Here is a 25991-nt window from a genome sequence, read left to right on the forward strand (position 1 = left end):
CTAGTTATCATGGTTGGAGACTAGAGAGGTATAAATGGTAATAGGACCAAGAGGCAAAGGAAATGTGGGATCAAAACAGTAAAGATGGGAAAGATGCCTCTACAGGAAGGAGGAAGGGTGGTTGGTGGTTACAAAGAGGACAAAGAATAATGTAGGAGGCAGAGGAAGAGACAGACAATTTCATAATCAGAAAGGGGGATGTCAATCTAATCATTTATGGGTGATAGTGAAACATTAACTTATCCACAACAGTGTGGGTAGCCAAGTAGAGTGAAGCTCCAAGCCATGACAGTTTAAGAAGTTGTTTTATTTTCAGTTTTAAAGTCTGGAGTGTTTAGGAGTCAGGGAGGGTATAATGACTAGAAAGCTGTCTTACCTCGGGGCCCTCTAGATCACAGGAACAGGGCTCTGGATAGATGGGTATAGTTGAATGATTTGAACCTTAGGAGAAGTTATTGAGTAATGATGACAAGAGGATCTGGAAGTAGTGGGGAGGGCAACAAGTATGTCAATTATTACTACCTGTGGTTTAATCAAAGTATGTGAAAAAAGCAATAGCTGGCATTAGAAGTAGATGATCAGTGTCTTCAGAAACAACTGAAAAGAACCAGGTTTCCATAAGTATGTGATGATGAAAATATGAAAAGAAATCTATGGTTAAGGAAAATCTGTTAATATATCAATGGTAGTTCTAGAGGTTTGTGATGGAAAGGAAGGGCCAAGGAGGAAAGTGATTGTACAGCAGAGAATTTGAAAGCTTGGGACATGATATTGAAAGTCACTAAATGTCACAAAAATTTAATTTAATAGAGAAGAAACAATTGGTTATTAAAGTGAGGCATATCTCTGAATCAGCAGTTAGAACATCAACTAGTTAAATTCAAAAGTAAACTTATGACAAATTACAAGACATGAGAAGGAACACTGGTTAATTAAAACAGCTTCAGCCTGAATTCTAAAAAAGCTATTGAATTTGAAAGATAGGAAATGAATGTAGGAAAGACTTTGACTGATCATCTCTTTTTCTATAAAGCAATAGCTACAATGTGGAAGCTATACAAGCCCAGAAATAGCCAGCAAACACATTATCTCCCTGTAAAATAGACATGACAGGCAAAGGTAACATTGGTTTAAGCTATAAGCTCATTTTCAAAACATTAATAGGATGTCAAAAGATAAAGAGTGATATTTTCTTTAAAAAATATATATTGGAGGGGTGGCGTAGTGGCGTAGTGGATAAAGCACAGGCCCAGGAGTCAGTAGTACCTGGGTTCAAATCTGGTCTCAGACACTTAATAATTACCTAGCTGTGTGGCCTTGGGCAAGCCACTTAACCCCATTTGCCTTGCAAAAACCTAAAAAAAATAGATAGATAGATAGATAGATAGATAGATAGATAGATAGATAGATAGATAGATAGATAGATATTGGAAAGCAGTAGAAACAGTCTTTAGAAAACTTGGCATGCTACACATCTAAACCAGGCAACTCCAAAAACAATGCTAAAGAAAATTGGATAGACAGATTTTCCAGTGATCTATAGTTCTCTAAATTAATCATCTATGATAGTAGAGAACCACATTTTGACTCAATACTTCAGTGCCTAATTATATGAAGGAAGAGAAATGGCACTTCAGAAAATGGTATCAGAAAGAGCAACTTCTGAATCAAATAGAAGCAGAGAAAGTCCCCAGTGGGGACAATGCCATTTTCAAAACAACTTTGGGACTGATTTTGAAAATAAAAAGGCTAAGATGCCAAATAATTGGGAGAAATTACTTTGAATTATTAGCATAAACAGGGAGCTGAGAGGATATCATCAAGTTCCAACCCTTATGCCATTTTTCTTGTCTCTTCAAAGGCAAAAGATTGGTCTTAGATTCAAGGCCTGTCTCTTCTCCATACTCACTGTGTGAACATGAGCAGACATCTAATAATCTATAATTGCTGATCTAATAGTAGAGGGAGTCACCTCAGTAAGTTTTCTATGTTTATTATAGGTCTTGACTTTAAAAAAATCCATTTTCTAACTCTTAAATCTTTTATTCTCTGTTCCAAGTTTCCTTCCATCTCTTAACATTCTAAGATTCAGATGTGTGTGTTAGAAAGACAATTTTGGTTGTATGCACAATGAGGGCCTAGGCTAAGAGTGTTTCAGAGTCAGTGAAAGGAGATTGCAACTAAAATCTCTCTCATGTTTTATCTGAGTTGCTGATCCCATAGGTCACAAACACCATAACTAACTCCTCACAAACACGATAACTTACACATCCATATATCAACCCCAGCTCACCTAGCCTTCCTTTGCTTACCCTAATTTCCTTCATCTGGTACACCCTCTTCAGTCCTCTCCAAATCTACTCATCTTTCAGGGTTTAAACCCACATCCTCCAGGAAGCCTTCTTTGACTACTACAATTAAGACATATTTTTGCTTCTCTGAATTCTATCTATACCACTCCTTTTGACATATGAGTTGTTCCAAAAATCTCTAATGTCAACCAATTAGGAGAAATCACTTTGCATTATTAGCAAAAACAGGGAACTGAGAGGAATCAGCAACTACCAACCCCCATACCATTTTCTTATCTTTCTAAAGGCAGTGAGGTATAAAAGCTTTGTCTAGGATTCAAGAAGACCTGTTTTTCAAGTCCTGCTTTTAAGTTTTAGTAGCTTAAAACTGCATTAAAGACTTTTGGTATACCCTATATAATTACATTCTTCATCCTTCCTTTGAGTCTTTTCTCTGTACTAAAACTATTTAGCTTCATAATGAGATAAATCCTGTCTTTTACATAGGGTTCACTCTGCTCCATTTAGGTACTTAATAAACATTTATTGAAATACACTAATAATTGGGGTGGCTACATGGTGCACACCGGCCCTAGAGTCAGGAGTACCTGGGTTCAAATCTGGTCTCAGACACTTAATAATTACCTAGCTGTGTGGCCTTTGGCAAGCCACTTAACCCCATTTGCCTTGCAAAAACCTTAAAAAAAAAAAAGAAATACACTAATAATGACTTCCATCATGCCAACATTGTTTCCATTTATGTCCATCTCCTCTGTCCATATTCACCTGGCAGGAGAAGATAGCAGACTCTGAGGTCCTTTCTCGAACTAAACTGTCTAGCATTCCAACATTACTACAGAGAGTGCAACCATGATGAGCTGGACACATTGCTAGAATGTCAGACCTATGCTTGCCAAAAAAACTATTTTATGTAGAACTCACATAGAACAAGTGCTCACAAGGGGGTCAGAAGAAGCAATGCCAAGACACCCTGAAGGTCTCATTGAAGAAGTACAGAAGGATTGTATAGCATGGGAGACACTGGCACAGGACCGCCTCATCAGTGAGGGAGGCAGAATGGAAGCAGTTCAAAAAAAACATGGCATCCATAAGTTTAGAGTACCTACCCCAGGTGTTTACATGGACTATTAGTGCCCAACTTGTGATAGAGCATTCTGAGCTCTTATTGGTCTGATCAGCCATAGTCAGACACACTGTAATTTGTCTCAAACATAGTGATGTCATTTTGGTCTTCTTTGTAACAAAGGTCAAGAACCAACCATATTTCTTATGGCCAGAGCTATATTAGTGACAAGAATCATGGGATCATAATTTTCAAGCTGGAAGAGTAATTTGAAGCTATTTTAAGTCCACTTTATGAATGAGGACACTGAGACCCATAGAGATTGAGTTGCTCAAGGTCAGAAAGTGTTAAAAGTTGAATTTGAAACCAAGTATCTCTGATTCCAAATCTTCTTTCCCCTGTACCATACTAATGATAACAAGAGTTGAGATGAATTAGCTTGATGGGTTCTCAGATGCTCCACAACCCCAATATGGAAGCCATTCTCACAAACAGATTATTCTCATGAGAAACCAAGAATGCAAGCATAACCAGTGGGCCAGACATCTGCCTTGGATCAGAAATCAGGTGTGGGGTTAGATATGTGTATGGACATGATACCTCTGCCAGATTGTAATAATAGCCATGCTTCTTTTTTCTCTAGACTATTCCCTTTTCTCTTGCCTCAAAGATCTAACCTAGTTAGGACTCAGAAGGTCACACCACTCTGAATACCCCCCCCCCCAAGCAGGTTGAATCGATCCAGGGATGAAGAATGAGACTCTTCTGTAGACCTCTATCCCCTCCTATCCATAGAGTATGGTCTATTTCAGAATACACACATACACACACACACACACACACACACACACACACACACACGGTACAGCAGCTTATGTCTCAGCATAGAAGGGATCTCCAAAACAAAGAGAAACAACAGTAGCACTATCTCAAAGCAGTGGGCAGCTAGAAGACCTTATGACTCATGTTCACAAGATTTAAAGCTGAAAGAATCCTGGAGTTCATCTACTCCAACCTCTTCCACTTATAGAAAAGGAAATTGAAGAGGCCTATAGCAAGGAAATAACCTTCCCAAAGCCCCACAAGTAGTAAATAGCAAGGCTGGGATTTGAATCAAATGCTTCAACTTCAAATTCAGAGCTCTTTGTTACATACTATGCTACACCTGAAGCCATTCCAGGCCACCAAAAGGTAGTCAGTACAAAGAGATAAGAGGAGAAGGGAGATCACTGAGGGATCCAGGTAGGCTTCCTAGAGGAGATGAGATTTGAACTACATCCTAAAGGATGGAGAGGCAGAAATGTGGAGAGAAGGCATTCCAGTATATTCTTGCTTTTTTTAAGAGGGGAAAGGACCATAGAGGCTTCCTAATGGACATAAGAGACAGACAATGCTTGTATTTTTTTTTTAGGTTTGTTTTATTTTGCAGGGCAAATGGGGTTAAGTGGCTTTCCCAAGACCACACAGCTAGGTAATTACTAAGTATCTGAGGTCGGATTTGAACTCAGGTACTCCTGACTCCAGGGCCAGTGCTCTATCCACTGCGCCACCTAGCCACCCCAATGCTTGTACTTCTAAAGGAAAAAAAGACATCCCAAAAGGTGTCCCAACTGCCAGTCTTTACCTCATTGATCTTACCACCTATCTTCAATCAGAGGCAGTGAGGTATCATAATGGATAGAGGGCTGAGCCCAGAATCTGAAAGATCTGATTTCAATCAGGTCAGAAAGACTTGAGTTCAAATCCATCCTCAGACACTAGCTATGTGACTTTGGCAGATCACTTAGCCTTTGCCCCACTTTCTTCAACTGTTACATGAATAAAATAGGATCTACCTTGTAGGATTGTTATGAAGCTCAAGTGAGTTATTGTAAACATGTTTAGTGGTGTTTTTCACATAGTAGATAACTAAAAGAGGCTTATTTCTTTCATCTGACTATCCTATCTAAATTATTTTCCTAATCCAGGCCTAAGCTGCCATTCACTATTTGCCTCAAAAACCTTTAGTACCTCTCTAGTGCCTGTAAGATCAAGTATAAACCTTGCAACCTAGTATTTAAGATCCTTCACAATCTAGTCCCAAAATATCTTTCTCTCCTTTTGAACCAGTTCCTCATTGTGTATATGCTAATTGCTAAACAAAAGTCTGTTCATCATCTTTTATATTTATCTACTCAGCCAAGCCCTCCCAAATTACCCTCCAAACAATTCTAAAATAATGCCTCAAGTTGAATTCTGGAGGGACAAAACCAACAAAAAACGATTGATTGAAACAATTTTCCCATCCAATATAATTATGGAGGTTGGCAAGAAAGGTCTTTCTCAGGAGGTGGTGGTGGTGGACCCCAGGAGCACAGCACAGGCAAAGACTGTCCAGTTAGCACAGGTCATGCCTTGGAAGCAGCCGCCACAGCTTTAGGAGCTCTCGGCCCACAGGTGGTATGGGTGTGGATGAGACTGAATAACTTGATTGAAGGATTTTGTAGGGGACACCTGCTGGTGTTGGGATCAGGATCCTATAGCATGGCCATATACCATTCCAAGTCACAATCCAGAGTCAAAAAGAGAACTATCACTTGAGGCTGTAAAGGTACAAGGAAGACCTGATCATAGTCCCAGTGCCAACAGAATGCTAGTGCTGGTGTCTCCAAAGGAATAGGGTCCCTTCCTGTGTAAAGACAAGAGTACAGAATGGTAGAGCAGTGACCACACCTCTCCTTAGATCATTCCATCATGGAAGCACAGAAAATCTACAGACCCCCAGAGCTAGCCAAGCTTTAACATGAAGTTAAAAGTTGAAAAATAGGCTGGGGAAATGAGCCAACTACAAAGAACTTGTTACTATGGGGACAGGAAAGATCAAGAAGCTATAAGCAGAGCCTCAAAAAAAGTGAATTATCTACAAACTCAACAAGAATTTTTCAAAGAGGGGCAGCTAGGTGGTGTAGTGGATAAAGCACCGGCCTTGGAGTCAGGAGTACCTGGGTTCAAATCCAGTCTCAGACACTTAATAATTACCTAGCTGTGTGGCCTTGGGCAAGCCACTTAACCCAATTTGCCTTGCAAAAACATAAAAAAAAAAAAAGAATTTCTCAAAGAACTCAAAAAGTTTAAAAAATCAAATATGAGAGGTAGAAGAAAAATTGGAGAAAGGAGTGAGAGTGATACAAGAAAATTATGAAAAGAGAGTCAAACAGTTTGGTAAAAGAGGCACAAAAATACTGAAGAAAATAACATGTTAAAAAGCAGAATGAGTCAAAAAAAAAGATACAAAAACTCACTAAAGAAAATAATTCCTTAAAAATTAGAATTGTGTAAGTGAGAACTTTTGAGACCATGAAACACCAAATCAGAAGAATGAAAAACATGGAAAAGTGTAAAATTATCTCATTGGGAAAAAATTCATTTGGAAAACAGAATGAGGGGAGATCAGTTGAGAATTATTGGACTACCTGAAAGCCATGATCAAAAAAAAAAGGTTAAATATCATATTGCAGGAAATAATCAATATTATATCATAGAATTCATATCATAGAACCAGAAGGTAAAATAGAATTGAGAGAATCCATCATCACCTCCAAAAGAGATACCAAAATAAAAATTCCTAGGAATATTGGAGCCAAATGCCAGAGCTGCTGGATCAAGGAGAAAATATTGCAAGCAGCCAGAAGGAATTAATTCAAATATCTTACTGCCACAGTCAGGATCATACAAAATTTAGCAGTTTCCATATTAAAGGATCAGAGGACTTAGAATATGATATTCCAGAAGGCAAAGGAGCTAGAATTACAACCTATTTAGCAAAACTGAGTATAATCCTTCAAGAGGAAATGGACATTCAATGAAACAGAGGACTTTCCTGATAAAGCATTATCCTGATAAGCATTTTCTGGTTAACAAAAGACCAGTTATGAATAGAAAATTTGATTTTCAAACACAAGACTCAAGAGATATATAAAAAAGTAAACATAAAAGAGAAACCATAAGGGAATCAATAAACTTAAACTGTTTATATTCCTATAAAGAAAATGATCATTGTAACTCGTATGAATTTTTTCATTATTAGGGCAGATCAATGGAGTGGAGTACACATAAACACAGGACAAGGGTGTGAGATGACTTTGATGGGAAAGAGATGAAAAAGTGGGGAAAAAGAGGAAAAGAGAATTGACAGAGGGAATAATATTTTCTCATTTGGATATAGATTTCTACCAACCTATGGGGGAGAAAGGAAGTAAAAGGACAGGGGAACTGATAGAAGAGAAGGTAGATTAAGGAAAGTAGTGGTCGGAAGCAAAACAAGATTTTTGAGGAGGAAGAGAGTAAAAAGAGGAGGATAAACAAATGGAATGTAGGGAAATGCAAAGTAATCATAACTGAATTTGAGTAGAACAAACTCATCCATTAAACAGAAGTGAATAACAGAATGGATTAAAAACCAGATTCCAACAATATATTTACAAGAAATACACTTGAAACAGCAATAGGCACAGAGTAAAAATAAGAGACTATAGCAGAATCTGGTGTGCTTCAGATGAGGTTTAAAAAAAAAGTAGGAATAGCAATCATATCAAAGAAAGCAAAAGCAAAAATAGGACTTAATGAAGATATAGGCATTTTGCTAAAAGGTGGGGGTAGACAATGAAGTAATATCAACACTAAACATTTATACACCAAATGGCACGGCATCTAAATTCTTTTTTTGAGGGAAGGTGTTTGTAAGGCGATGGAGTTAAGTGACTTGACCCAGGGTCACATTGCTAAGTAATTACTGTCTAAGGCTGAATTTGAACTCAGGTCCTCCTGATGCCAGGGTCACTACTCTATCCACTGCACCACCTAACTGCCCCAATAGCATCCAAATTCTTAAAGGAAAAGTTAAAATGAACTACAGAAGGCAATATACAGCAAAACTACATTAGTAGAAGATCTCAACTTTCCACTCTAAGAATCAAATCTAGGCATAAAATAAATTAAAATGAAGTAAAAGAGGTGAAGAGAATCTTAGGAAAGTTAGCTATGATAGCATTCTAGAGAAAATTTGGATGGAATAAAGGAGTATACCTTGTCAGCTGTACATTGGCACCTGTGCAAAAACTGACCCTTTTTTAAGGGTCTAAACATATTACCATTGCAGGGCTGATAGGTGACACAGTGGATGGAGCACCAGCCCTGGAGTCAGGAGGATCCAAGTTCAAATCAAGTCTCAGATACTTAATAATTGCCTAGCTGTGTGACCTTGTTCAAGTCACTTAACTCCATTGCCTTAAATACATTTTTAAAAAAAATTAATATTATCATTGCACAAAAGCAGAAATATTAAAATGCATCCTTTTCAAACATGATATAATAAAAATTACATTTAATAAAAAAAAGCTATGGAAACATAGATTAAAAGCTAATTAGAAACTAAATCATCTAATTCTAAAGAATGAAGGTCGAAGAACAATCATTGAAAGAATAATTTCATTAAATAGAATGACATTAGACCATTGAGACAACTTTCCAAAATTGGCACATGCAGCCAAAGCAGTACTTAAGGGGAAATTTATATTTCTAAATACATTATTTAAAAATGCATTTATCAATAAAAGAAAGGGCAGATTAATGAATTGTGCATGCAACTAGGAAAAAACAAATTAAAAATCCTTAATTAAACATCAAGCTGGAAATTCTGAGAATCAAAAGGAGATAAAATTGAAAGTAAGAAAATTATTGAACTTATAAACAAAACTCAGCTGGTTTTATGAAAATAAACAAAATAGATAAAACATTAATAAATTAATTAGAAAAGATTAAATTACTAATATCAAAAGTGAAAAATAAATATGAAATTAAAGCAATTATTAGGAATTATTTTGTCTAATTATACATATCAGTAAAACTGAAATCCAAGTGAAATGGATGAATATTTACAAAAATATAAACTGTCCAGATTAACAGAAGAGGAAATAGAATACTAAAATAACTCTAACTTAGAAAAAGAAATTAAACAAGCCATTAATGAGTTTCCTAAGAAAAATCTCTCTGGGACCCGATGGATTCACAAGTGAATTCTGCCAAATATTTAAGGAACAATTAATCCCAATACTATATCAACTATTTTAGAATAAAAAGGGAGCCCTGCCAAATTCCTCTTATTGATTCAAATATGATTTTAATACCTAAACCAGGGAAAGCAAATAAGGAGAAAGAAAACTTTAGATCAATTAGTGAATATTGATGCAAAAAAAAATTTTAGGAATCAATTATGTGGCATTGTTTTATTGAACAAAGGATTTATTCCATGTGCATTTTGTGGGTAGGTTTCTTCCAATTGTAACACCATGACATCAACAGAAAGAAAGAAGGAGGGAGGGTGGGAGGGTGGGAGGGAAGGAAGGAAGAGAGGAGTGGAGGGGAGGAAGGAAGGAAGGAAGGAAGGAAGGAAGGAAGGAAGGAAGGAAGGAAGGAAGGAAGGAAGGAAAGAGAAAGAAAGAAAAAGAAAGAAAGAAAGAAAGAAAGAAAGAAAGAAAGAGAAGGAAAGAGAAAGAAAGAAAGAAAGAAAGAAAGAAAGAAAGAAAGAAAGAAAGAAAGAAAGAAAGAGGAGGGAAGAAAGAAAGAAAGAAAGGAAGGAAGGAAGGAAGGAAGGAAGGAAGGAAGGAAGGAAGGAAGGAAGGAAAGAAAGAAAGAAAAAAAGAAAGGAAGGAAGGAAGGAAGGAAGGAAGGAAGGAAAGGAGGGAGGGAGGGAAGGAAGGAAGAGAGAAGGGGAATAAGGGAGGAAGGAAGGAAGAGAGGAGGGAAGGAAGAAAGAAAAAGGAAGGAAGAAAGAAAAAAGAAAGAAAGAAAGAAAGAAAGAAAGAAAGAAAGAAAGAAAGAAAAGGGAGGGAAGAAGGGAAGGAAGAAAAGGAAGGAAGGAAGAGAGAAAGGGAGGAGGGAAGAAGGAAAGAAGGAAGGAAGGGAAGAAGGGAAGAAAGAAAAAAGGAAGGAAGAAAAAAGAAAACAAAGAAAGAGAAAGAAAGAAGAAAGAAAGAAAGAAAGAAAGAAAGAAAAGAAAGAAAGAAAGAAAGAAAGAAAGAAGGGAAGAAGGGAAGAAAGAAAAGGAAGGATGAAAAAGGAAGGAAGAGAGAAAGAAAGGGAGGAGGGAAGAAGGAAAGAATGAAGGAAGGAAGGGAAGAGAGAAGAAAGAAAAAAGGAAGGAAGAAAGAGAAAGAAAGAAAGAAAGAAAGAAAGAAAGAAAGAAAGAAAGAAAGAAAAGGGAGGGAAGAAGGGAAGAAAGAAAAGGGAGGGAAGAAGGGAAGAAAGAAAAGGAAGGAAGGAAGAGAGAAAGGGAGGAGGGAAGAAGGAAAGAAGGAAGGAAGGGAAGAGGGAAGAAAGAAAAAAGGAAGGAAGAAAAAAAAGAAAGAAAGAAAGAAAGAAAGAAAGAAAGAAAGAAAGAAAGAAAGAAAAAGAAAGAAAGGAGGGAAGAAGGGAAGAGAGAAGAAAGAAAAAAGGAAGAAAGAAAGAAAGAAAGAAAGAAAGAAAGAAAGAAAGAAAGAAAGAAAGAAAGAGAAAGAAAGAAAAGGGAGGGAAGAAGGGAAGAAAGAAAAGAAAGGAAGGAAGGATGAAAAAGGAAGGAAGGAAGAGAAAGAGGGAGGAGGGAAGAAGGAAAGAAGGAAGGAAGGAAGGGAAGAAGGGAAGAGGGAAGAAAGAAAAAAGGAAGAAAAAAGAAAGAAAGAAAAAGAAAGAAAGAGAGGGAGGAAAGGAGGGAGAGAGGAAGAAAGAAAGGGAGGGAGGGAGGATGAAAAAAGAAAAGATGAAATAGAATTTTATCTTGGCAATATAGCAATATATGTTGGGAAAAGATTGTGGTGTAGTAATATTTAGCTCTTTTTGGTTTTTTTGTTTGTTTTTTAAAAGAAAGATTTTATTTATTTTGAGTTTTACAGTTTTCCCCCATTCTTGCTTCCCTCCCCCCATCCCCCACAGAAGGTATTCTGTTAGTGTTTACATTGGTTCCATGTTATACATTGATCTCAGTTAAATGTGATGACAGAGAAATCATATTTTTAAGGAATAAATACAAAGTATGAGATAGTAAAATTACATTATAATATAATGCTTTTTTTTTCTAATTTGAAGGTAATAGTCTTTGTTCAAAGTCCATATTTCTTTCTCTGGATACACATGGTATTCTCCATTGCAGATAGCTCAAAATTGTCCCTAGTTGTTGCACTGAAGGGATGAGCAAGTCCATCAGGGTTGATCATCACCCCCATGTTGCTGTTAGAGTGTACAATGTTTTTCTGGTTCTGCTCATCTCACTCAGAATCAGTTCATGCAGATCTCTTCAGGCTTCCCTGAATTCCCATCTCTCCTGGTTTCTAATAGAACAATAGTGTTCCATGGCATACATATACCACAGTGTGTTAAGCCATTCCCCAATTGAAGGACAATCAATTAATTTACAATTTTTTGCTACCACAAACAGGGCTGCTATAAATATTTTTGTACAAGTGATGTTTTTACCCTTTTTTATAATCTATTCAGGGTATAGACCCAGTAGTGGTATTGCTGGGTCAAAGGGTATACACATTTTTGTTGCCCTTTGGGCATAATCACAAATTGCTCTCCAGAAAAATTGGATGAGTTCACAACTCCACCAACAAGGTATTAGTGTCCCAGATTTCCCGCATCCCTTCCAACATTGATCATTGTCCTTTCTGGTCATATTGGCCAGTCTGAGAGGTGTGAGGTGGTATCTCAGAGATGCTTTAATTTGCCTTTCTCTAATAAGTAATGATTTGGAGCAATTTTTCATATGACTATGGATTGCTTTGATTTCCTCAGCTGTAAATTGATGCAAAAATTTTTAAAAAATACAAATAATATATCCCAAAGATTATACATTATGAACATTATCCAGGGCTGGCTCAATATTAGGAAAACTATCAGCATAATAGTCCATGTGAATAACAAAACCAACAAAAATCATATGACCATCTCAATAAATGGAGAAAAAGCTTTTGACAAAATACAACACTCATTCCTATGAAAAACACTAGAAAACAGGAATAAATGGAGCTTTCCTTAAAATGATAAGTAGTATCTAATACTGTTAGCAAGCATTTTCTCTAATGGGGATAATAAGCCAGAAACCTTTACAATAAGATCAGGGGTAAAACAAGGATGTCCATTATCACCCCATTATTGAATATTATCCTAGAAATGCTTGTTATAACAACAAAATAGAAATTAGAATAATGAAACAAAATGATCACTCTTTACAGACAATATGATGGAATACTTAGTGAATCCTGGAGAATCAGCTGAAAACTAGCTGAAACAACAACTTTAGCAAGGTTGTAGGGTATAAGAGAAAGCTACATAAATCAGCATTACCAACAAAATCAGCTGGAAGAGATATAAAGAAAAATTCCATTTAAGATAACTGCAAACAATATAAAATACTTGGGAGCCTACTTATCAAAAAAATCCAGAACTCATATAAACACCCGTACAAAAATGTTTTCACAATAAAGTCAGATCTAAACAATTGGAGAAATATTATTTATGAGTAGGCTGAGCCAATATAATAAAAATGACAGTTCTACTAAATTAATTTACTTATTCAGTACCATACCAATCATATATCAGTACAGAAATAGATACTCTTTTCCAGCCCAGTCACAGCCCTACCTAGAGCTCAGGGAGATGCCAGGGCTTCAAGTATAGGATTTCAGACTGTTAAGATCAGTTGCATAAGACCATGTTCCCTAGTAATAAGGAAAACTAAGTTTTTCCCAAACAACTAGAAAGCGAAGTCTTCTCAGTTCCTTGTCTTAGTACTCAGGCAGAGGTATGGAATACCTAGAGGCCAGCCTGAGGAATTAGGCTGCAATGAACCTCTCTTGGGTTTTTGAACTGGCTTTCTGCCCCCTCCTGTGGGTGGTCCTTAGGATCTCACTTGAGTACAGAGTTCATAGAATCATAGGATATATGTGTTGGAAGGGACCTTAGAACTCAAAATATTCCTTAGAGATTATCTAGTTCACCTGTCATTTTGGAGGAAGGGATTAGACTAATGAATGACAGAGCTGGGAGTATAGCAAGCATCACAGGAACATAATCCCCAGGCTTTTGACTCTAGGCCCAAAGCTCTAGCTGCTATTCCCTCCTGAGCCATGAGGCAAATTGAAGCAAACAGCTAGTAAGTATCTGAGTTCATATTTGAACTCAGGTCTGAGCCAAAGGGGAAGTGGGGGGGTAGGGGAAAGGGGCAGCTAGCTGGCACAGTAGATAGAGCTCTGGTCTAGGAGTAGGGGAGTTCTGGCCTCAGACACTTGACTATTACTAGCTGTGTGACCTTGGACAAGTAACTTAATCCTGACTGCAAAGGCCATCTCCAGTTGTCCTGATCCATATCTGGCCACTAGACCCTGATGGCTCTGGAAGAGAAAGTGAGGCTGGTGACTTAGCACAGCCCCCCCTCACTCAAATCTAATTCATGTTCTTGTGACATAACCTACATTATGTTATGGTCTTCTTCAAAAAATGAAGGACAAAACATTACTGAGCCCTGATAGAGGACTGCACAGACAGAAGGAAGGCCAGGCTACAAGCTGATGATGGGCATCTCTGCTTGATTCTGCTCCCCTCTTGAGCCCATCCCCACCTTGACTGGGACTCAGAGTCTAGTTAAATATTCTTGTGACTATTAAAGCCTCCCCTTGAGTTGTTAACCCATATGGAACAAGAAAATGTTTCCTTGAGATGCCCATTGAGCAATTATTCTGTAGTCCATTGGATCCAGGTGCTGTTGTAGAGGCCCTTTTCTTGCTTTGAGCATTGAAAACCTTATAGTCCACTTCTAACCCTCTTTTATGATCCAAGAATGCCCCTTCTCTATCTCCCCAACCCTATTCTATCTGCCACTTTCCTGTTTTCCCTTTACTTTTCCCTTACTTTTTCTAAGTAATGATGGGGAAAAAATGCATCTAAGGTATTTGAAAGGGCTTCTATTAGCCTAAAAGGTATCCTCCTCCATCCTGTAGTTGTGGGTACAGAGCATCCTAAATTCTTAGTTAATACTTAGTTAATTAAAGAATTAATTAATGTATTCATAAGCATACAATCTTCTTTGTCTTTTTTTTTTTGGCAGACCTGAAGTGATAAATGACAGTCTAGAACTCAAGAAAGGATTAAGGCTAGATCTGTAGCTTTGGGAATCATTTGCATAGAGATATGCATGGATTTGGGGGGAGCTGATAAGATCACATCAGAGAGGCTGTATAGAGAGAAAAGAGAAGAGGACTTAGGCCAGCACCCCAAGGGATGATTTTTGTGGTCTAGTCGTTCAATTAGTTCCAAATCCCAGTGAATATACACATCATATTCCAACCTATATCTCTCCATTTTGACCATGAGGACTTGATGAAAGCAACATTATCAATATGGCAGGTCATGTGGCCAGTCTCCCCTGTACAAGTCTCCCTGTTAACTCCCTGAAAGTCTAATTGAAGTTCAAATTCATTATCTTCTTTGGAAACTCTTCCAACTTAGTTCCAGACATTAAAAGTCATTCATATTGTAGTAAATGCAAAATATTTTACTTAGATAAGACCATAGGATGCTCATAACTTTTAGTTCAGGAAGAAAATCAAGGGGTCATCTAATCCAATCCCCTTGTTTTATAGAAGAACTGATTAGAAACCAAAAACTTAGAGCCAAAATGCAGCCATGACCTCCCCAGATTCCAGATTTTTCCTAATCCAACTCAAGCATTCTGATGACAGGGGTGCTAAGAGTCTGGTGTCTTCTAGTCAAACCTTAAAACAGTTCTCAATCTGGAGAAAGAGGGTAGGATTAACTGGCAAATGCCAATTACCAGTTCTCCTTCTCAACTTGGTCATGGATTTTTTGTACCAATTTCCATAGAGGGCTTTTATCTACTGTGTTCCCTTATAGGGATATTGAGCACTGCACAGAAGCGCACCTAGATAGGATGGGAAGACAGTGGCTCCAGATGTAACAGGAAAGATTCCTATTCTACTCCATTGTCACAGGAAGGGGATATGTACACCTTGTTTGCAGCTGTCTCTGTCTCTGTGTCTGTCTCTGTCTCTGTCTTCCTCCCTCCCTCCCTCCCCCCCCTCTCTCCCTCTCCCATATCTCTCCCCTCCCCATCTCTCTCTGTCTCTGTCTCTCTCCCCCCCCATATCTGTCACTCCTCTCTCTCTCTCTCTCTCTCTCTCTCTCTCTCTCTCTCTCTCTCTCTCTCTCTCTCTCCAATTCTCTCCATCTTTATATCTATTCTTCTCAGCATGTTTCAGGACTTTGGTTTTATATTTATCCAATCAGAGTCCATTCTGGATTAGCATCAACTTTGTGATTCCTCTTACTATCATTTACATAGGTAGCCTAAGTCTATTGATTTCTCCAGATGATTCTGCCAACCCTATTAAAAAGGAAATGAGGTCAGTCAGATCTGACATTTCTGGGAGGAAGCTAGTTTTGCGCCTTTGGATCACCACCTCTTTTCCCTGGTGCTCACTGTCAGTCACTTTATTACCACATTATTAGAAAATGCCAAGTCATCCCCCACATCAGAGCCACTCTCATTATCCTGACTGATGTCTTCCCACTGGATTTCCATGTCTCTGAAAGACAGTGAGGCTGAGGCTCAGCTCTACCCTCCTTAAATCTAATTCATTTGCAAATCAAGACATTACCCTATGATATCACTGATCCTCCTAGAAAATGGAGGACCAACAAAAGCAAGATTCTAGAGTTTTGTCAATAATCCAAATCCTTTGTTGACCTGTCAATTACAGACTTTACTGTCTTCCCTTTTGTGAAGATTGGGGTATTTTTCACCTCTTCCCAGTCCCACTGGGCCTCTGACATTCTCCACAATCTTTTTGGTTTGAATGATCTTGGAGACCAGAACAGATGATTCTTAGAGATTGTGCAGTTCATGAGGATAAAGACCTTATTATCTCTGTGAGCCCCTTCCAGAGTGGGAGAGCCTCCTATCAAGACTGAAATATTCTTTGTCCTTTGTGCTCCATGCACATCTCTAAGCCAAGGACTCTAGAGAGCCTCTTGACTTAGAATTCTGGGATTGTTAAACTCTTCTAGAAATGAAGCAGGCAGGCACTATCTAGCCTAGAGGCTGTTAACTATTTTGTGACATGAATTTATGTGGCAGTTTGGTAAAGCCTATGGAGCCCTCAGAATTATGCTTTTAAACACATAAACTGCATTACAGGGAGGGCAGCTAGGAGGCACAGTGGATAGAGCACCAACCCTGGAGTCAGGAGGACCTGAATTCAAATTCAACCTGACACTTAATAATTACTTAGCTGTGTGAACTTGGGCAGGACACTTAACCCCATGACCTTGCAAAAAATAATGCATTTTAAAGGAAAGCCTAGCTGCATCAGATTTCAAATTGTATTATAAAGTAGCAATCATCAAAGCAATCTGGTACTTGCTAAAAAATAGAGCAGTGGACCATTGGAATAGAACAGGTACACGATACATTGTAGTAAATAACCATAGTAATTTAGTGTTTGATAAATCCAAAAATCCAAGCTCTTGGGGGGAAAAACTCATTATTTGATTTTAAAAAACTGGAAAATAGTATAACAGAAACCAGATATAAAACAAGATAAGGACATAAGGCGTGCATGATTTAGATATAAAGGGTGATTATTCCTAGCATGGGAAGACTTCTTCCAGCAAAATGGGTGGAGGAGAACAATTTATTCCAACAGTCCCAGCTGAAGCAGGTTCTCTGGAACACTTAGAGCTTGGTCAGACATCAAAAACACCAAGGTCTACTGAATCTCCAGCCATCACCAGTCATCTTGGCTTTTGTTTTGCCACCAGGAAAACTCTCTCAGGAAGAGAGAGTGAGGTTGATAATGTTGAGCATCTCTGTCTCACTAAAAACCATTTCATGAGCAAGTCAAGACAGCATAGCATGATGCCATTGTTCCTCTTCAAAAATGAAAGATAAACAGCAAGTATCTACCATGTGCAGGGCAAGATGATACATAAAATGTCTTCAATAAAGGAGTTTTTATTCTACAGGGGAATGGAGATAAAACATTTACAGGTTATCAGTGTCAGCTGATAAAAGCTCAAGAGAGTCTAATGTTAAATTTTTAATGTGAGCATTTACTCCACAAAAATTGAAAAATGCTACAAAGTAGGGCTTGATTTATTCTAACAATCACTTCTAAAGGCAAATATTTAGAATCATAGAGCTGGAAAGGACCTTAGAACATGCATTGTGGAATACTAAGCAGAAGAGACCTCAGAGGTCATAGTCAATCCCTCCTTTTTTTATAGAAGAAACTGTAACCAATAGAAAGATGTGACTTACCCAAGTTCACAGTTAGTTGGCTGCCCTTCTGGAAAGAAGAGGAAGATGACCTTCTAAGTTATCCCCATCTCTGTCTCAACCTTTCTGAAATTAGGAAACAAAGTATTAATTTTTAGCTCGCTCTTCAACATAGCCTACTTCCCTATTTTGTTTCAACAGAAAATCCACCCTTGGAGTTCAAGGAAATGCCGGGGCCACCAAATATGTGCCATCTGAGATTCGGGGTTTGGATTCTGTTGATCACACTTAGTGGTTCAGCTTGCATGGGTGAGTCCTGAGATGGCTTGGATAAGGCAAAGGATAGTAGCCAGTTTGAAACTCAGAGGAATAAAGGAAGAATGGGAAACTGGCAGACTGGGACCTTTATTCTTTCCAGTTATATGAGGGGCTCCCTAGAGACTAATACTCTAGGCTCCTTGGATATAGGGAATGGGCATATTCTAGAGACTCTAAGTAAGAAAGGGGTTTATAAAGGGAAGTGTGGGAAACTGAACTAAAATCACCTTACTAATGTGACCAGCTCTAAATCCAAGGGTAGGTTGCCTGGGATTAGGGGTTTAAGGCAGGATACCTTTCCTTCAGTACCTTTTTATAGCTAGACCTTGATTCTTCCATGGAGAAAGAAAACAAAACAAATTCAATTTCCTTGCTTTGCTTTATTTTATAAGAGGGTATTTTGGGGGGTTTTGGTGGGGAATTGTGTAACCTCAACCACCAGAACCAGAAGTCAGGTAACACAACTGTGGTTTGGTCCCTAGTCAAGAGAGATTTGTGGGAAACATCATTAGCAAAGAAGAAACCTTGATAGTAAAGTAAAAGAAACAACACACTGGGGTATGTAAAAAAAGAAGGTGGAGGCTGTTAAATGGATTCTAAAAACAGGGAGAGATTATCTCCATTCTAGCCCTGATATCAGCTAATCAGTCTCCTCAATGCTGAAAGGAGGTGAGCATAGGCTTCTAAGTAATAGAATTAGGAAGATAGGTATGTACTTCAAGCCCTCCTTCACCCCCTCCACCAAAGCACTCCCAAGCCTCAATATTCAGACTTTTGGGATATGAAGAAACAATGTACCACCAATTTATCAAAAATCATTAGTTAAAATAGGAATTACTAAGTGGTGACTTCAGCTTCCTAAGGTGACTAATCCAGTAGCAGCCTCATGATGACCCAGACTCTTCACTATAAGCTGAAGGCGCTCTCAGGGTCTCTGTCTCCCTCCTTGATGGCAGTCTATTTCCCTGTCCCGACCTCCTGATTTGACCATTCTGAAAGCTTTCCTAGGATGAAGTATATGATAGTAGCCCTAGATACAAAAGTTCCTAGCCATTACCCTGCCATCTATTCAGTATCATAGTCTCTGCCTCCATCCTACTTCTCTAATTCCAATTTAGTAGATACAGATGACTGGAGCAGACTCCAGTACCCTGCCTCTGACTGCTCACCTCCAGAATTTCTTTTCAAAACACCAAGCTCAATGAGGTAGAAGATGGAGAGCAGAGGGAAAACAGGAACCCAGGGAACCCATGACCTATGTTTCAAATACAAAGAAAAAGGCCAAGGAAAGGTCTAGAATACACAATGCCAGTCAGTCTCTCCCCTAGATGGGCTGGCTGCCAAAAACCATCCTTTAGAGTTTAAAAAAGGAATTCCTAGCAGGAAAATATAGTAAAATTTAGCCCCTCTTAATCAATTAATCAATCAACATTTATTAAATCAACATTATTAAATATCTACTATATCTCAGGGACTGTGCTAGATGCTGAATATAATAAAAGGTCAAACATAGTCCCTGTCTTCAAAGAGCATAGTCTAATGGTAGAAACAACATATATATATGGAAAAGCTAAATATAGAATAAATATAGAATAAATAATTAACAGAGAAAAGGTAGTAGAATTGGGAAGCTGGGAAAGCCTTCTTATAAAAGATGGACTTTTAGTTGGGATTTAAAAGAAACCTGGGAAGTCAATAGGCAGAGCTGAGGAGGGAGAATGTTCCAAGCATGGGGGATAGCTAAAGAAAATTGAATTGAAGCAATGGAGTCAGTAAGGGAGTTATGTCACTAAATCAAAGCGTATGTGGTAAGGAGAAGGTATAAAAATACTAGAAATGTAAGAGGGGTCTAAATTATAAAGGGCTTTGAATTCCAAAAAGCAGATTTTGTATTTGATTCTGAAGGCAATTGAGAGCCACTGGAATTTATTGAGGGGGGATATGAAATAATTGAACCTGCATTTTAGGAAAATCCCCTTGGTGGTTCTGTGAGGAAAGACTTGAGGCAGGTTGACCCCACAACAATTTATTGTAATAATCTAGGTATGGGGTGTGAGAGTCTTGGGAATGGTGTCAAAGAAGAGAAGGGGGTTTATTCAAGAGATACTGCAAAGATGGAACTGACAAATCTTGGCAACAGCTTGGATATGAGTGATATGAGTCTGAAGAACTAGGAGTATGCTGTTTCCCATTACAATAATAGGGAAGGTGTTTGGGGTGGGGTGAGGAGGGAAGGAGGTGAGAAGTTTAAAGGAAAGAATGATTTCCATTCTGGATATCTTGGGTTTAAGTTTTCTACTGGACATCCACTTTGGGAAGTCTGAAAGGCATTTGAAGATAGAGATTGGGGCAGGAAAGATGGATTTGCGAATCAATAGCATAGAGAGGGTGATTAAATCCATGGGAGCTGATGACATCACCAAGTGAAATAGTATAGAGGGAGAAGAGAAAAGGGCTCAGTTTAGAATTCTGAAGTAGACAGCAAGATCTGAATGAGGATACAGCAAAGAAGGTAGAGAAGGAACAGCCAGATAAGTAGAAGGAAAACCAGTAGATAGCAATGTCCTGAAAACCCAGAGAGAATATCAAAGAGGAGTGATTAATAGTGTCAAAAAATACAGAGAGGTCAAGGTGAATGAAAATTGAGAAAACTTACTTCTAAGAGAGCATTTGTCACTTTGGAGAGAGCAATTTTAGGTGGAATGATAAAGACAGGAGCCAGATTGTAAGGGGTTAAGAAAAGAGTGAGAGGAAAATGGAGAAACCTATTTTAGACAGCCTTTCCAAGAAGTTTAGCAACAAATGGCAGGTGAGAACAAAGACAATAGTTAGCAGGAATGGAAGAATCAAGGGAGGGTTTTTCCATTAAAAGGAAGACATGAATATATTTTTACGCAGTAGGAAGTGAACCAGTAAGGAGGGAGAGATGAAAAATAAGGGAAAGAGTGCTTTCAAGCTTACCAAATGTTTTGCCCATCACACCTCTGAAAGTTTTGTATTGTAACAATCAAAATAAGGTAAACTGAGGCACAAATTCATTCCTTAATAAAGTATGAGTTTTCCAATAAATAGGATCTCAGCTTCCTCAGCAAAGCTAAGACCTTGAATGGGGTGTATAAAATTCTTTAATAGTTTTGAGGAGGACAAACCAACAGAACTTTGTAGGTGGGAAACAAGTTATGTTTGGATAAAGAGTTCAACATTATGAATGGATCAATATGATTGGTTACAGAGCTGAGTTATAAGGAACAATATGATTTGTTGGAAATTGGGAACGATGAGCTAGTAACAACCCCTTCCTTCCCTTCCGGGACTAAGAAATGTTCATTATTTGAGTATACCTGCATTTTCCTACTATTGTTTAGATAACAAATTAGACATCCTTAAAGGACAAATTGGTGGTGGTGTAAATATACTAGACCAGATTCCCTGGTTCCCATTTGCATCCCTCAAGGACATCAAATTTCTTTGAGTTAAGAATAGAACAATGACTAGCAGGAGAACTGGATTTCTAAATTTGACTCATTACAGGTCAGTTGAATTTCTGAACTAAATTCAGAGACAAAGAATCACAGCTAAGGTAGTAACAGAACAAAATCAATTAATCAAATAGGATCCCAGTGTCATCTTGGTGAGATCTCATGTCTCTATCTGGAATGTATTAGAATCCATGCTAGAACCTAGTTCTCCTGAACCCTGTCCTTTCACTGCACACCTGCCAGATTGTTCCTCTCTTCCCTCATTTTATCCTCCCCTATTAACTGTTCTCCTTTCCAGATAAAAAAGCCCAGAAAAACCTTGAGGTGGAGCAACCTTGGGGGCCGCTGCAGGTGATGCAAGGAAGTTCAGCAATATTGCCCTGTGTACTGACTAATGATGTGTTTGTTGGACCTACCAAGTGGTTCAAGGGAAAAGGACTGGACCAGCAGCTCATATACAGTGATGAATACCACACCTCTGCCAGAGTACAGAGAGTGAGCCATTCATGGAGGAACATGACCATCCTCATCAGCAACATCACCACCCAGGATGAAGGGGTCTACTATTGTATGAAGTACCACCAAAATAATAGAAGCTATATAGATTATAAATCAGGGTTAGGCACTAAATTATCTGTGGGTGAGTACAAAGCAGGGAAAGCATCATGGGGTGCTGAAAAGAGCATTGGATTGGATTCAAAGGTTTTGGAGTCTCATCCTAGCTCAGCTACTAACTACTTAAGTAAAGCAGCTCTCTGAGTCTCAGTTTCATCATCTGTCAAATAAATTGAGGGTGGGAAGTTAACCTAGATGAACTCTAAGGTCCCTTCCAGGACCTATCTTCCACTATGAGTTATGAGTTCTCCTAAAGCCTGGTTCCTAAGGATTCTTCTCTCCAACCCCTTCTCAAATGCTCCATTCCTGGTCCAAATGTGAAGCATTTAAGATACACAGATTCATTCTTTCTCTCCCTGAGGTTTAAAGGCTTAACCCATTTGGGTCCAGAGGGAAAGGCTATAGAATCATTGCATTGGAGGGAACACCCTTACCCAACACTAGAAATCTTCAAAAGAAAGGTTTAGTGATCACTCTTTGATGATACCATAAAGATTTTCCTTCATATATATAGATTAGACAGGATTACTCACATTGAAAGAGGAGCATCTAGGCCTGAAGTTGGAAGACTCATCTTCGTGATGAGTTCAAACCTGACCTCAGACACTTAATAGCTGTGTGACCCAGGCCAAATTTCTTACTTCTGTTTGCCTTAGTTCCTTCAACTGTAAAATGAGCTGGAGAAGGAAATGGCAAACCACTTCAGTATCTTTGCCAGGAAAACCCCAAATAGGATCACAGAAAGTTGAACACAACTGAAACAACTCAATAACAATATCCTAAAAGTATATCTTCAGGGAGTATTCAATCTAATTGAAGAGAAAATATTTATGCACATGAAGTAATTACAACCCTTGGCTAAATAATATGAATATCTATGATAAGGATAAATGAATTATAGAGGCAGAACTATAGAAAAGAATTCAGGGCAGCTTGGTGGTGCAATGGATAGAGTACTGGCCCTAGAGTAAGGAGGACCCAAGTTCAAATCTGGACTCAGACACTTCATATTTACTAGCTTTGTGACTTGGACAAGTCACTTAACCCCATTGCCTCATAAAAATATTTCTTAAAAAAGAAAAGAGTTCACTAGAAGAGAACTAGGATGGTTAAGGAAGGCTTCCTAGAGGGGGTAAGATTTAAAGTCAACCTTAGAAGGTGGGAAACATTTGGACCAGTAGAAGCAGGTGCAGCATTCTAAATAGTGCCATAATATGGTCTAAAAATCAAGAGGTAAGAAGAATTTAAGATGGGATAATGAAGATATTGTACTGTGTGCAGTATAGTATACAAGAGTAGAAGTAATAAAAAATAAGACTTGAAAGGTAGATTATGTGCACAATAAGAAAGATCTAGAACTAAAAGCCATTTAGACTATCCTGTAGACAATGGTGAGCCATGGATGTTTCTCAGGAGAGGGAGAATAAGATCAGGACGACACATTAGGAAGATGTTTCCAGCAGGATGGTTCAGAGGCAGAGAGCCTTGAGATGGGAAGAGCAATTCATTGGATCATAGACTTAAAGCTGTAAGGATCCATAAAGGCTCTCTAGTAAAATCTCCTCGTTTTATAGTTGAGACAGTAGCAGAGCTAGAACCCAAACCCAAGTCCTGTGAAGGTTTTGAAGTACAATTATAGGAGCTCTGGACTTGGAACCAGTAATTGTTAAAAATCAGCTCTGTCATTAACTAGTTGAGTAACCTTGGGCAAATAACCAACCTGCTGAGCCTCAACACCCTTATCTGTAAAATGAGAGGATTAACCAAGATGGTCTTGAATTCCCTCCTGTTGAAATTCCATAGGAACTCAGGGATTGGGTTTATCACATGTCTTAGATGGGGACAATGGAGTACTGCAAGGATTTTGCATGAACTTGTCTCTGCTTCCTGACTCCTCAACCTCTTTTGATGGATTCTTTTGTCCCTTGGCTCAGTCTCAGCTCTCCAGTGTCCAGAAAATAGAAGGGTTTCCATTTTCTTCTTTATGACCTTCTTCCTGGGGCTGAAAGCATTGTTGCTACTCAGCATCTTGACCATCCTCATCATAAGGAAGAGAAGAATATAAAGGTGAGAAGGTAATTTTGTCCCATAATGATAAGGTCCAGCCAGCCTCAAGGAAGAAAACCAAACTCACAATCACAATTACAGTGAGAAATAGCCAGTCTTTAGACCTCAGCAATGTCTAGGGACTTTGTCTAAAAACTTTGACAATGCCCTCTGAAAATGTCTGTTGATTCTCAAAAGATATTTTTTTAAATAGAGGGATAGTGAAAGGAGCAGAAGAATGATGATTCCAAAAGTCCTGACATCATCTCCCAAAATCTTTATCCCATGCAATACAACATGAAGTCTTAAGATCAGTATAGCCCCGTCCCCCATACTAGGAAATCTTTTATGTCCTGATAATCTCCCCCACCATAGTCTCCAGGATTTGCAGATTACACAAAACAACTTCCCAAAAGATTGAATGATAAATGGAAGGTGAGGTCAGGACAAAATAATCCCTGAAGTTCAGAACTCTGGAATTTCAAGTCCAGAAGGAATCTTTAGAACCTAGCATGTCAGACCTGGGAAGGACCTTAGACCATAAGATATAGAATTCCAGAACTAGATGAGACTTCAAATATAGAACATAGAATGATAATCCTTAGTTCATGTCTTAAATTATACAGAGGGCCATAAAGGATAAGTGACTTATCAGGAAAAACAGCAAGTTAGTGGCAAAGCTGGGATAGGAATCTTTCTCTTCATTGAAAAAACAAGGAAGGGATAGCAGGGCAGGACATTTTTCAAATACTCGGAAGTTTAAAAAAAAAGAAGTATTTGGGATTTTGAAAGGCTATACAAAATTATACAATTGGATAAAAGTGGGAGGGGACATGGCCTTCATCTCTCCTTCTAATTTCCAAATACAGCCTCAGGAGCTACTCCCATCTCCTAATTCTTCAGTTTGGGTCTTTTTTTGCCACTAGTCTATGTCCACAGTCTTTGTGCCCCCTACCCTAGAATTCATGTACCTCCTCTCCCTAGAGGTTGTCTCCTCCAGAAAGTCTACCCTCTCCTTCACCCTTCTCTTTTGTCCCTGGAATTCAATGCAGATGGGAAGGAAAAGACATAGAGAAGGGAAGAAGAGGAGATTAAGCAGAACAAGGGCTTTAAAGACTAACTCCTGGGAAGGAATCAAGGGGTTCCAGGGAGCTGATGCTCCAAGCTTTCATGCCTTTCCTTTCCCCAGTAGAAGAGGAAAGAACCAGGGAGTCCCAGAATCTACAATGATACCTTTTGAAGACTACAAGAAGAGCTCATGGCTTCCAGAGGTCACAGTTAATGAACTTTCCCCATCAAACCTATAAAAAGATATTCATTTCAAGTTTCCTCCTGGAGTTACCTATCAAGTTTGTAATTTGTAATTTAAAACTTCATATTTGCATGTTTTACTTTTACATCTCCTTCATTTCTAAATATATTCCTCCTTGTCCCCTTCAGCAAAGAGCCATTCCCTTGTAAGATTATTTTTTTAAAAAAGGTATATGCGTTGAGGGTTGGACCAAATCTGATGAAATGCATCTTGTCAACTTTTATTCTGGAGCAAGCTTAGTCATTATAAGTAAATAATGTTCAGTTTAAGGTTTTCCTTTTTTATTTACATTATTGTAGTCATTAAATATATTTTTTCTTCCTGGTTCTGCTTATTTCACTTTGATTCAGTTTGTTCCCATGTTTTTCTGAATTCTTCATAGTCAGAATTTCTTGTGGAGCCAAAATATTCCACTAGATTCACATACAATAATTTCTTTAATCATCTTTCAAACCACTAACTTTTATTTTGCTTCCATGTCTTTGCAACCCCCCCACACACACACACACACAAACGTGTCCACACATACATATATCCC

The 25991-nt window shown here is 38.3% G+C and overlaps 1 protein-coding gene across 4 annotated transcripts in view; it reads left to right on the forward strand.

Annotated features, from left to right (window-relative positions):
• The window catches only part of LOC141505701 (tyrosine-protein phosphatase non-receptor type substrate 1-like), a 47140-nt gene that overhangs the window by 2788 nt on the left and 18361 nt on the right, over nucleotides 1-25991 (forward strand). For 3 of the 4 annotated variants that reach the window (XM_074211776.1, XM_074211774.1, XM_074211775.1), the window contains 2 exons: nucleotides 17885-17992; nucleotides 21779-22048. In XM_074211776.1, coding sequence (XP_074067877.1) covers nucleotides 17911-17992; nucleotides 21779-22048 — 352 coding nt within the window. In that variant the 5' untranslated portion in view covers nucleotides 17885-17910. Of the gene's footprint in view, nucleotides 1-1861; nucleotides 1977-17884; nucleotides 17993-21778; nucleotides 22049-25991 lie in introns of all 4 variants that reach the window. The other variant, XM_074211777.1, reaches the window with a different exon arrangement.

Source organism: Macrotis lagotis, chromosome 1 (assembly GCF_037893015.1).
Source record: "Macrotis lagotis isolate mMagLag1 chromosome 1, bilby.v1.9.chrom.fasta, whole genome shotgun sequence".
NCBI lineage: Eukaryota > Metazoa > Chordata > Mammalia > Peramelemorphia > Peramelidae > Macrotis > Macrotis lagotis.